Raw genomic sequence first — 13,521 nt, 5'->3', positions numbered from 1 at the left:
CACCTCACACAAACAAATATATGCACTCATGTACATAGTACCTTTAAATTGGTGATTTAAAAATGTGATGTGCCTAAAAATGAAAATGAATCAAAATGCTCCTCTAGCCCATGCCTGATTAACAACTTATCTGTTGTAGAACACAGCCATGTCTCTTGATGATTAAGATCATTGATCAGTGACAGTAACTTTTAATTTGCATTTTAAATAACAGTCAAACACACAGCTGATAGGCTGCTGAAACTGATGAAGAGTCAGAAATCCAGGCCTAAATGGCACAATCTTAAAAGTATTCAGAGATTTGCCAGTTTCTTGTGAAGATGAGCCACCCTCAAGAAAACCAAACTGTCATCATGTAAACTACTGCAGCGTATTTATAAAATCAGGTCATCCCATTTGCCCAGGACTTTTATTATGTATTATTAACTGACTCCAGTTCAAAATAAAAATGCAGCACATGACGATAAGAGCTTCTCCTCTTTTCTGCTCATATGAACAGAAAACATGCTCAGATTTACACCTGACACTTGTGAAAATGAAGGAAATGTCATGAGTATGAAAATAAAACCATTTTTAGACAGAATCATTTAAATATATATTTTTTTGCAATCTCAGAAAACACCAGTTCCCCTTTTACAATGTCTTTACGTCCTACCACTAGGGTGCGCCCCACAGTTTGAATCCCACTGCCTTAAGTCCACACTTACTCAAAACCATGAGGCACTACCATGAGGGCTAGTGTGTTCATTTCATATACCCTCACTCTGGACTTTGGCAAGGACTGCAACTATGGGGAGTCTCTACAGGTGGTCTGAGGTGGACATTGTCCACCAAGAGGAATGATGTGTCCACCTGTGGAATCTGCCTAAAAAAGAAATGAATGAAATGAAACAAAAGGTGTCGATTTCATCGTTATCGGTCCATGCGTCCACATGCATGTCAAGACACTGCTCATTTGCCCGCCCAAATAATCAAAACGCCCACCCAAAATGAAGTAATGCCCTGATTCAGACTCTTATACAAGAGTCTTTGACAAAAAGCCAAGGACCATTAAAAATTGGAGAGAAAGAGATATTCAGATGAGAGCAAGAATTATGCACCATTTTAACTTGTCACTGCGCTGCATTATGCTGTAATCTAAATCCAGCCACTTTATGGTGTAGACAAGCCCATGTTACATATGGGCCAGTGTCTCAGTGTTGAACCAAGCACTTCTGGTCTTTTTCTCTATTGATGTGCTTGTTGTTTTTGAAGTCACCAAAGCAGGGACTATGAGGAGAGTCATGAGGCTTAGGGAGCCACTAGGGACAGGGCCATAGCTTCTAGCTACTCTTGGCATTCACATGTGGAATGACCTTAAAGCAACAGTAGGTAGCATCTTTACCTTAAAATTACAGCTTCAAAGTGATCGTAATGTTCCACTGAGCTGTAATAGGGACAATAGAGCCTCTGCCATTGCCACTTTCAGCTCAGCACTGCAGACACTGTACTATTTAACTTCTGGAGGATGTTAGGTTGCTTTTTAGTGTGGTTATTCCATATCATATTTGTATTATATTTAATGAGTTCCTTTATATTGGAACTGTACAGATAGCAAGTACCTCCAGCTTGGCTGTGTGGTCATTAAAGGTTCTGGATGTGATGCTAGTTATGTCTTAGGTTGTACTGTTTTTAATGTTATTATTGGAAATGCAACTCTATACACACATAAGGATTAAGGCCAGCACATACATGTAGCCACACATACTCTCTCAGTGCTGTAGTGGTAAAAATACTTTAGATACAGCCACTTCAACACTGTTTATCTCATCACCCTCAAGCAGGCTCTGCTACAGTTCAGTCGTATCATCGCTCAGAGACATGCCTGGTGATGTCGTTAGCATAGGACAGCGGATCTGAGACATTCCCTTAGAGATATCATCAATCAGAGATAGAGAGAGAGACAGATAGGGAGAAAGAAGGAAAATCTGTGTGTGTAGGATCCAAATCAAAATGTTTATCTTGTGCAACAAGAGCTCTTTTTTTATCCTTCTTTTTTAAAAACACAGCTCTTATTTTGAAATATGGCTTTGTCATTGCAAGGTATTATATTATTCCTGGCAAACATGCGTTCAGACTGCTATATTTGACATTTGGAACTAAGATTGTGTGCGTGTGTGTGTTTCTCCGTAGCCGTGAACTCTTGTTCGGTGCAGAATGGCGGGTGTGAACACTCATGTGTGGACCTGGGCAATGAGCAGTTCAAGTGTGAATGTCGCCATGATTACCAGCTCAAGAGTGACGGCAGACACTGTGAATGTAAGAAACCACACACACACACACACACACACACACACACACACACACACACACACACACACCATTTTTTAAATTATTGCCAGTTCCACTCCTATCCAGATCTCCCACAACCAAAGTTTGCCAGTATCAAAATTGTACAATGCACAGCTCAACACATTTAGAGGAGAACAATAACCAACCAGTTCCGTTAAAAGAAAGAAAGACAAAAGCTGAGAGATGAGAGCTGAGCATTGTGCTGAGAGATGGAGAAATAGAAGCTATCTCTGTGGCAAACGATAATGATCTAAAAACCTACTCAAACACACTGCTATGTTTTCTTCTCCTGAAAAGATACCTTTATACAAACGCATTTATTAAAGTATTATTTGTACAAATAAGTTTAGTTTTTGTGTAATGTATAATTCTAATCCAACATAAAAACATTCTCCTACTCTTTTATCATTTTATTGTAACTGTTGTGTAACGTTAAAATGAGACTTCTCATGTATTCATCATAAAACAACCTAATAATGAAGTAGTGTGAAAATGGCGAGTGAGAATTTATTATTTATCAGGTGATGGATTTGTTCTGTTCTTAGGGATAACATTACATCTAAAAGTACGTGTGACTTTTGATTTAGGTGATTTATAGATAGTGATTTCAATGTTAGACATCGTGAACATAGTGTGTTAATACTTCATTTTTAGGTTATTTTTAATATGATGCTACGGTTGCTGTAAAATAACAAAAGAACAATTATGTTACACAAAAGCACTCTTAAACATATTTGTACTCCTAACACCTGAATATGTTTAATGATAATTTGTGTTGCTGTGTGTGTGTGTGTGTGTGTGTGTGTGTGTGTGTGTGTGTGTGTGTGTGTGTTTAGTGAAGGACCACTGTTTGAAGGGTAATGGTGGATGCTCTCAGTTGTGCAGTAGTGAGAGTGGAGTCATAGAGTGCAGTTGCAAAGCTGGATACACACTGGCCACAGACCACAGGAACTGTGAAGGTAAATACACACAATTGGCATCAGACGTAAGATGTGAGGGTACGCATACACAACATCACACTCACACAAACTCATCTAATCACTGTAGTCTCTGCCATTGGAATGGAGACCACCAAGATCACCAGATAGCAGTGAATATGTGGCCCAGATGTGGCCCGTCTGCAGTTCTCTTATGGCCCACTTTTGTCCTTGAATGACGGCGTTGACTCAGGGTGAATCTGGCCGTTTAAACTCAGCCGCATCTCCATCTTAAATTGGACAGATATGCAGTATGAACATAGCATATTAATACTATTTTTTTATGTTATCACTTTTTAAACAAAGTGACAATTGTCATTTGTAATACTCTGCAACAGTAAACATAAAATGACAAAAGAGCAGGAGACTGTTTGAATTACAATTATACGTTGTGTCACAGTCACACAGCTCCAGGGACCTGGAGGTTGAGGGTTCAAGTCCCGCTCCGGGTGACTGTCTGTGAGGTGTGTTCTCCCAGTGTCCGCGTTGGTTTGCTCTGGATTCCTCCCACGATTCAAAAACACACTTTGGTAGGTGGATTGGCGACTCAAAAGTGTCCATAAGTGTGAGTGTTTGTGTTTGTCGTCCTGTGAAGGACTGGCGCCCCCTCCAGGGTGTGTTCCTGCCTTGCATCTTGTGATTCCGGGTAGGTTCTGGACCCACCGCGACCCTGAATTTGATACTACTTTTGGATTAGGCTACTATACCCCTCTTCGAGGCAGACATATCTTATTTGCAAAGGGTCAGTGTAGTAACAGGTTTTTTTTCTCGGAATTATTCTGAGAATATTCTCAGAATTCTGACTTTTTTCTCTGAATCTTGATTATTTTTTGAACACCGTGGCCCTAAAACTCCATCGTAGAATCTGCTGCTATCTCCTAGTCCTTCACAATCTTTTTCTAGATACAAGGCATGATATTAGCACTGATTTTTAATAATTTCCTGGAAGCTCATCTTTATCTGGTTCTGTTTCCATACATTTACAGACGTACAAAGATGAAAGAAACCAGGGTAAGGGTAGACATTAATTAAAATGTAAAATGGCTTTAAACCTAACCGAGAAATCCTATCTTAGAAATCTCTTCATGGCCTCTTCTAAAACAATCTAGACCTGCTGAAAAACTCAGAAATCATGATTCTACACTTACATTTAAATCTAAATTTCTCTAAATGAATGTGTGTAAAAATCGCATGCTAAAATAACTTTGCATATCTCTTGTCTCCTCAGATGTTGACGAGTGTGTTTCTGGTCAGGCCAGATGTGCTCACAGCTGTGTGAACATGCTGGGCTCCTTCAAATGTGTGTGTAATCCTGGCTTTGAGCTGGGGATGGATGGGAGGCAGTGCTACCGTGAGTGCAGACACAAACACCTCCACACACACACTTTGAAATAGGGGAGCATGGCACACAACCTAACACTGAAATCAAACATTGCTGAATGTTCACAGCAAACAGGCAACTATTTCTCAACATTCAGCCTCATGAAAGGTAGTTTTTTACCATATATACTGATAATCCATAACATTAAAACCACATTGATTATCTCATTATAATGGGAGGGATTTATTACACAGCAGTTGAATGGAAAATAGTCATTCAAGGAGGGACAGCCAATGAGCTGATTGTCATGGTTTGCTCAAGGCTTAATTGTGAGATATGTGTTTCTAATGTTGCTGGGAGCTCTGTCTCTGTGTCTGAGCCGTGCTCTGTTCATATTCGGTTTGTGATTGTTTTCAGTGTGAAACAGAGTGGGGGATTAACTTTGGTCTGAAACTGCTTTTTTCATGCTCAGTGTCGTCGTCACTAAAGTCACAACATGTCCAAACCACAGATACAGCATTTTTCTTTGGTACGGGCTGCTCAAGTCGCTCGGTCCGTCTTTGTGTTTAGGTTCTCCTCCATGTTGCTACCAGGCTGCGTCTGAAATCCCATACTTCCATACTGAACAGTACGCAAACGCAGTAAGCGAGAATGTCTAGGGTGAATACATAGTATTCGTACGCGAAAAGTCCCCAAACCATGCACACTCCTGTCCTATCCCATGATTCCACTGGAGCTGCATCACTTGTACAAATGTATGATAGAACATTCATTAATTCATTCATTCATTCATTATCTGTAAGCGCTTATCCAGTTCAGGGTCGCGGTGGGTCCAGAGCCTACCTGGAATCATTGGGCGCAAGGCGGGAATACACCCTGGAGGGGGCGCCTTCACAGGGCAACACAGACACACACACATTCACTCACACATTCACACCTACGGACACTTTTGAGTCGCCAATTCACCTACCAACGTGTGTTTTTGGACTGTGGGAGGAAACCAGAGCACCCGGAGGAAACCCACGCGGACACAGGGAGAACACACCAACTCCTCACAGACAGTCACCCGGAGCGGGACTCGAACCCACAACCTCCAGGTCCCTGGAGCTGTGTGACTGTGACAGTGTGGTGTGTTCTCCCTGTGTCCGCGTGGGTTTCCTCTGGGTGCTCCGGTTTCTTCCACAGTCCAAAAATACACGTTGGTAGGTGGATTGGCGACTCAAAAGTGTCCGTAGGTGTGAGTGTGTGAGCGAATGTGTGCGTGTGTCTGTGTTGCCCTGTGAAGGACTGGCGCCCCCTCCAGGGTGTATTCCCGCCTTGTGCCCAATGATTCCAGGTAGGTTTTGGAACCACCGCGACCCTGAATTGGATAAGCGTTACAGATAATGAATGAATGAATGAATGGTTTTAATGTTATGACTGAGTGGGGCATATCTTTGAGTGATCTTGACCTTGTCTCTCCCACAGCGTCCAGCAACCTGTTTTAGCCCAAATGGACCCATCACCTATAACCCAATATCTCAGTAAATTTTTACTAGTGGTTTTTTATTTGTTGTGCTGAATGGGTTCCTTCCAAGGTTTCATCCTCGTGTGCTGATGGAGTTTTTTTTTGCCACTGGAGGCTTGGACCGGATCTCTGTAAAGCTGCTTTGTGATGATTTTCTATTGTGAAAAGCTCTATATAACTAAAATTTGATTATTTTAATTGCTCTATCTTACTTCTAATAAATAAAAAATGGAAAAAAAATAATGCATCCCTATTTACATAGTCAGAAGCCAGCGTTAATAACAGCACGCAAACCTTGTTATCTACTCAGGCATTGAGATGGAGATTGTGAACGGCTGTGAGAAGAATAATGGAGGGTGTTCCCACCACTGTGATCACACCACCAGTGGCCCTGTCTGCTCCTGTAACCACGGGTACCAGCTCATGTCTGACCTCAGGACATGTGTCGGTAAGAAGTTTAACTTAATACATGTCCAAAAGTATGTAGACAGTGGCAGTGACTACTTTTGTGCTGAGTTTGCTGTAGTTGCAGTCTCTATTCTTCAGGAAAGACATTGCAGTACATAGTGGAATATCATTGTATTGAGAGGGTTAAATTTATATTTAGCCACAAAAGTCCAGTCATGATGCTGGATTATTTTGAATTACAGACACTGGATGCTGTACCAAAGTCCAAAGCTGAGTAGTTTTACACCTCTTTAGACCAAACTTGGCAATGGGTATGGTGACCTTAGGCTCATGTACTGGTGCTCTATTTGTCCCATTCTATGAGCAATACTTTTCCATGGAGATTTTACAAAGTGTGTGTATGCAATTGAACACCTATTTCAACAAGTAGTGGAATTCACTGATTACAAGGTGTGTCTACAAACGTTTGGACAAGTGATTCCAAGCAATGCGATGTAAAATATTAACAATGTTAATACTGTGTTATTTTAACAAATCTTAGGAGTAGACTGAATAATAATAATAATAATAATAATAATAATAATAATAATAATAATAATAATCTCTGAAGATTCTTGCTAGGAATGCTTGAAATGTGCAGACATAAGAGCAAAATGGAGATAAAAGAACGGAGAGAAAAAAAACAGAGATTCTGCTCCTCGCTCCTCACTGCTGTGCACTCGGGGGCGGGGTGAACTGTGAGCGGCTCATTATCATTTAAAGGAACAGGCTCTGAGAGCGGTCATTCTGAACAGGGCTGTTTAGACAACTCTGCTGTGGGATTTGATTATTGTGATTATATATATAAATAGGGGTCTAGAATAATGTTTTGTTTTCATAAAGACCTTAACTGAACATTAACTCTAATAGTCGAGGTTCACCAGCTTGTAGACTTTATATATGACAATGTACAAGAGATTATAATAATTCAAGTTGATAATAAAAAAAAATATTATCCATTTATGTGTGTCACTTTATTACAGACAGTGATGAATGTGAGAGTGAGGAAGCTTGCTGTCACCAATATTGCAAGAACTATCCAGGAGGATATGAGTGCAGCTGCAAGCCAGGATTTACACTGAGTCCTGATGGCTGTGCATGTGATGGTGAGTGTATTTTATTTAATAAAAAAAAAGGTCCTTCAAGGGTTCTGTTTGAAACCATCAACTCTGAAAAACATTTATTAATTCATAATCTGTAACCCTTATCCAGTTCAGGGTCACGGTGGGTCCAGAGCCTACCTGGAATTGTTGGGCAGGAATACACCCTGGAGGGGGCGCCAGTCCTTCACAGGGCAACATATGCACACACACATTCACTCACACACTCACATCTATGGACACTTTTGAGTCGCCAATCCACCTACCAACGTGTATTTTTGGAGCGTGGGAGGAAACAGGAGCACCCGGAGGAAACCCACGCGGACACAGGGAGAACCCACCACACTCCTCACAGACAGTCACCCGGAGGAAACCCACACAGACACAGGGAGAACACACCACACTCCTCACAGACAGTCACCCAGAGGAAACCCACACAGACACAGGGAGAACACACCACACTCCTCACAGACAGTCACCCGGAGGAAACCCACACAGACACAGGGAGAACACACCACACTCCTCACAGACAGTCACCCGGAGGAAACCCACACAGACACAGGGAGAACACACCACACTCCTCACCTGGAGCGGGAATTGAACCCACAAACTCCAGGTCCCTGGAGCTGTGTGACTGCGACACTACCTGCTGCACAACCATGCCGCCCCTGAAAAACATTTCATGAAAAAAATAAAATAAATAAATAAACCTAATTTCTGACTGGTGCTATAACACCTTTAGAGTTATTTATTTTGAGCTGTGTTTGGAGAGCTACTAATTATCAACTGCTTGGAAGCAAAATTAAAAAGCTCATTTTGCCCCTTTAACGTTGTGTTTTAAAAGTTGCTATGAATGGTTGACCAAATGGTTAAAGTGACAGTACCTAAATGTCAGTATATATTTCTCTCCTCAGATGTTAACGAGTGTGTGTTGGAGACGTCTGGATGTAATCACTACTGTGTGAATGTACCGGGATCGTACGAGTGTTTTTGTAGAGAGGGCTTTCGACTGGACAATGACCAGCAAACATGTCTCCGTGAGTATATCACTACACTCACTACATACTGCAGCAATGCACTGTTTTAGAATGTAATAATGCATCTGTTTCAATAGTACATAATGTAATAGATGAACAGATTGTTGCTGAGTTGTCTTTGCTGTGTTAGAATTTTTTGTTAGTAATAAAATTCTAAGCATAAAAAGCAAATACATATTCTTTACATTCCTTACCTTGAAAACATTCTTTCAAGTGTTATTTGGTGAAGGCTATGCATTTAAATTGCACAGTGACCACTCAATGATTCTCAACCTGGTTTAATGTAACAAATACATTATACATTAAAAAAATGGTTTGTACACCTTACATAAGCATGTATAGGCCACAGTGTATTCACTACTTTTCTAAAGGTTTATGTCTTCTAAAGAGCAAATAAAGCTACTTTACGCTGCACCATTTGCTGACACAAGTGTTCAGAACTAAGGCCACCATGCTATAGGCGTATACTGTCCCCTGTACTGGGCGGTGAGCAGTGGAACTGTGTTCTCTGGAGTGACATGGAGCCAGTTAATTACTGAGATGTGTGATTCACAACTAATCAACCCATTGTTCCTGCCTCCAGTATAAAAACTCATATGTGTTTGGTGTTTGTGCAGCTCTCTATGAAAGTGATATTGATGAAGACGTAGAAGAAGAGGAGGAAAAAGAGGGGGATGAAGAGGAGCTGGAAATCCTTCGTCTTCCCGATCTCTTATTCCGGCAACCCCCACAGCTTCTGCAATACACTGCAGCTTTACACTCTCCTTACGACAACGAAGATACACACTCATCCTATGCATCACACACACACGGCCAAGAACAGAGAGGAGAACTCACTGTGATGAGCAGAATCAGTAAGAAAGGACTACACACCCCCATGTATATACATGTGCATACACACACACACACACACACACACACACAATGGCAAAGCTCTGTGTGAAGCATATGTTTTGCTGTTTTAGGCTCCAACATGAATATTGGTATCGTATAAAATGCATTCCCTATATTAAATGTAAAGCTTATTGCAGCCATGAATATATATATATATATATTACCTTGAATGTAACATTTTTACAGATACTCTTTCAGTAAAATGTTATTTTTATATTATATTTCATATTTTTAAATTTATATTTTTCAGTATACCACTATTTTTCATTTCTAACAACTGACTGGAATCTGGTATTTTCGTATTTTAAAGTCAGCCATGCTTCATGTTTATAATGTATATTTTTGTTGGTGTTTTTTGAATATATGTAACGATGGATGGGTGTGTGTGTGTTTGTGTATCAGTGTGTGTGGCAGGCTCATTCGGGGAGGACTGCAGTGTTACCTGTGAGGACTGTGTTAATGGTGGTGTGTGTGGAGAGAAGCGTGAGGGCTGTGTGTGTAAACCTGGCTGGACAGGGATCACCTGTAATCAGAGTAAGCTGCAGTAATTTTATCACTGATAAAATGGAAGATTGCAGACATAACATAAGGCACATTTGTAATTCAGTAAGGTTTAAAAGCACTGTAGAAGATTCTGGAGGCCTACTATTCTCACAGCAAACCTACCCCCCCTTCCTTTTCGTGTTCATTCTGAAACTCCATATCTTTTAAGGTGGAACGGTGTGTTTGAGTAAGAAGTGACTGTAGCTTGTTGGTGGCTGAAGTGTAATTGTCTGTAAATATTTTATTTATTCACAGTTTGAATTACCACAGAAACTCATTTGTAACTCGAGACAATTAGTTTGTTTTTTAATTGCTGAGCCAGGGCTGCGTACAAACAGCAGAGCTTTTCCAGTGCCAACAGAACAGCGAATGTGTGGAAACATTCTCTGAATTGTATATAAAAAATGTGTATTGGATTAAAATCATGAACATTTTTTTTTAACATTTAGTCAGTAAAAGAGTTCTGTGTATATCACACAGTTCTACACACACAATCACACACAAAAACCTAGGCTCTGGGGTTCAAATGTGGTTGCCGCATTTGTTTGCACTTCTCTTTGGGATGTTGTAAAATGTACCTGGGCTTCTGTCGAATTGTCCATTACTCTGTTGGAAGTCAGGAACGTTTGGAATGTGGATTGGATTGGATTTACGAGGTCCAGATGGCGTTCTGGTGTTAAGCTGTATGGGCAGTTTGTGCTGTGCTTTTATGGCTGTCTGTCAGTTCTGATACAATACAATACAAAACACACACACACACACACACACACACACTCACACGAGGATGGTGGGGCTGTCTATGTAGCATGGATTACTGTGGAGACCGTGTACTTGACTTTTATTAATCACTGGTGGCCATTTCAGTCAAATTTGATATTCTAATTTTTAATGCATAATGTTTCATATTCCAATGTTCTAAATAAGCTATGGACTCCTGCCTCACACAACAGACAGGCATGCAGTAACATAAAAATAAACAAAAAAACGGCAGAGAGTCCTTCAAATGTTGAAAAGCATGAAAAGAGATAAGGACGTTGCTCTATTCCTGCTCCATAGTGGGGTAACACTGACTTATTCCTGCTGTTACAGTTACATTACTTAAGCGAGAAAGCGTTAACTGCATGAAAGTAAACATAGAGTGAATGTGCTACAAAACTAAACAACTTGAGTTACAAATGAGTTTCTGTGCGAATTCAAATAATGAATAAACACTTACAAACAATTTACACTTCAGACACCAAAAAGCTACAGTCACTTCTTACTGAAACACACCGTTCCACCTTAAAAGACTTGGAGCTTCTGAATGTAAACAAACCAAATGCTAATTGTAAGTCATGAATTACTGCATCGTATCTTCATATGTGTATTGCCAGATATTCTAAAAATACAGTTCATGAGTAATTCATAATCCAATAATTCAGTTGATGTATTGATCTGAAATTTAATTCTTGCTCAAACATCTCTCCAGGGTGTATGCAGGGGACATATGGTAACGGGTGTAACAGTGTGTGTATGTGTCAGAACGGTGGACAGTGTGATCCTGTGAGCGGAAAGTGTGACTGTCCTCCTGGAGTCAATGGCCTGCACTGTGAAAATGGTACAAAACACAGGCGCATACACACACGCACACACACACACACACACACACACACATATACACACACACCTCTCCTCTAAAGAGCGGTCTAGTATTTCTCTCTGTGTGTTGACATCACCAGGCTGTCCCCAGGGCTTCTTTGGGAGATTCTGTCGAAAGAGATGTAACTGTCCCAATAATGGACACTGCCACCGCCTGTATGGGGGCTGTCTCTGTGCCCCTGGACTCTATGGAAAATTCTGTCACTTACGTGAGTGTCCTTAAACTGCATGCTTTTAAAATGTGTAATATCTAGAGAAAATAACAGCAGTAACCTGTAAGATATGGTACATCAATTTTTCACCACTGAAATAACGTAGTGCTATAAAGAATCCACCAGGTGTCAGTCAATTGCCTTTTTAAGCCTGTTTTTAAGTCCCAGTTTGCCTCCATCTAATACGTGGAAATGCAGTTTGGTTGTTCACAAGAGCAGCCATCAGATATTGATTTCCATAGCCAGCATTCCTCTAAATCAGATTTTTACAAAGCGTAGCCACATTGAGTTACAAGTGACCAAATCCGATGTCTATGGTCAGACCATGGTGAAGACATAGTGCCATCCTGCGGAGACATAAATTCAAGGTCTTGACTCTCTGAGGTCGTTAAAATCCAAGAGCACTTCCTCAAAAAGTGTAGGGTTGAGCATGAGGCAGAAACCTGAAATAAGAAGAACCAAGGCTCAAAACTTTCCCTAAGAGAATGTGGATAAAACACTGAGAGGAAGCCAGATATATTTTGATATTTAATATAATGCACTGCAATGAGCTTCTCAAATCAGGTTTATTATTAAAACATATAACACAAGTGTAAGGTGAGTGAAAAACTTAGCTATGTAGTCCCTCTCAGTAGTAAAAAAAAATAAGCGGTATGTAATAAAATATAAAAATAACATTAATAGCTTAATAATAGCTTACATTAATGTACAATGTACACATACTATATGCTCAATATTTCAATTTACATATGGGCGTTGCAGGTATAGGTTAGGAAGAGCAGCGTGACAAAAATAAACGTGGAGCGTGCAGTAATTGACACAGTTCCAGTCATAAAGTGCAGGTGCAGAGTGAATTTGTAAGATTGTGTGGTTTGTGATGGATTATGGACTGGATCACTGAGCTTCTGGATCATTTACAACCTATACTGGGCAGTTAGTGTTCTTCTTCAACTGTATTGAGCTATCTAATGATGATGTTTGAATAGAAGCAGTGTTCTCAGATATAGCATGTGCTAGCCTCTGTAGCTAAATTAAGGAATAAATTAATTGGGGTAAAAATGTTAATAAGAGACAAAAGCAATTGAAATTCTACTAAAAATACAACAACAACAACCCCTGAAATGTAGGTGTTTCTAATAAAGTAGTTCTCAGTGTGTATTCCCTGTTTCAGAGAAATGCTAATAAAAGCTTTATCTCATGTGTTAGCCTGTCCGAAGTGGACACATGGAGTGGGATGCTCTGAGGAGTGCGACTGTGAGCAGGATAACACACTCCGATGCGAGCCGCAAAACGGGACCTGCATCTGCAAACCTGGATACCATGGTGACCGCTGCCACTCAGGTAGATTACTTTACAGCTTTAAATTAATCTGCAAACATCAATGGAAAATATGAGCCAGTGTTTTCAATGGGAAAGGTACTAACAAAAGGCGCACAGCTAATATCATTAGATGCAGCAGAGAAGATCTGTGTATATGTTGATATAGGGCTGAACGATATGGCCAACATTTATAT

General features: G+C 40.4%; 1 protein-coding gene across 1 annotated transcript in view; it reads left to right on the top strand.

Moving 5' to 3' along the window:
* The window catches only part of egfem1 (EGF-like and EMI domain containing 1), a 64,821-nt gene that overhangs the window by 26,675 nt on the left and 24,625 nt on the right, over positions 1 to 13,521 (top strand). The window contains exons 7-17 of the mRNA XM_066646873.1: positions 2,173 to 2,298; positions 3,168 to 3,290; positions 4,537 to 4,659; positions 6,447 to 6,584; positions 7,567 to 7,689; positions 8,598 to 8,720; positions 9,338 to 9,574; positions 10,017 to 10,148; positions 11,626 to 11,754; positions 11,876 to 12,004; positions 13,214 to 13,348. Of these exons, the coding sequence (XP_066502970.1) occupies positions 2,173 to 2,298; positions 3,168 to 3,290; positions 4,537 to 4,659; positions 6,447 to 6,584; positions 7,567 to 7,689; positions 8,598 to 8,720; positions 9,338 to 9,574; positions 10,017 to 10,148; positions 11,626 to 11,754; positions 11,876 to 12,004; positions 13,214 to 13,348 (1,518 nt within the window). The remainder of the gene's footprint in view (positions 1 to 2,172; positions 2,299 to 3,167; positions 3,291 to 4,536; positions 4,660 to 6,446; positions 6,585 to 7,566; positions 7,690 to 8,597; positions 8,721 to 9,337; positions 9,575 to 10,016; positions 10,149 to 11,625; positions 11,755 to 11,875; positions 12,005 to 13,213; positions 13,349 to 13,521) is intronic.

Source organism: Hoplias malabaricus, chromosome 1, assembly GCF_029633855.1.
Source record: "Hoplias malabaricus isolate fHopMal1 chromosome 1, fHopMal1.hap1, whole genome shotgun sequence".
NCBI lineage: Eukaryota > Metazoa > Chordata > Actinopteri > Characiformes > Erythrinidae > Hoplias > Hoplias malabaricus.
This window is presented reverse-complemented; position numbering and strand designations above follow the sequence as displayed.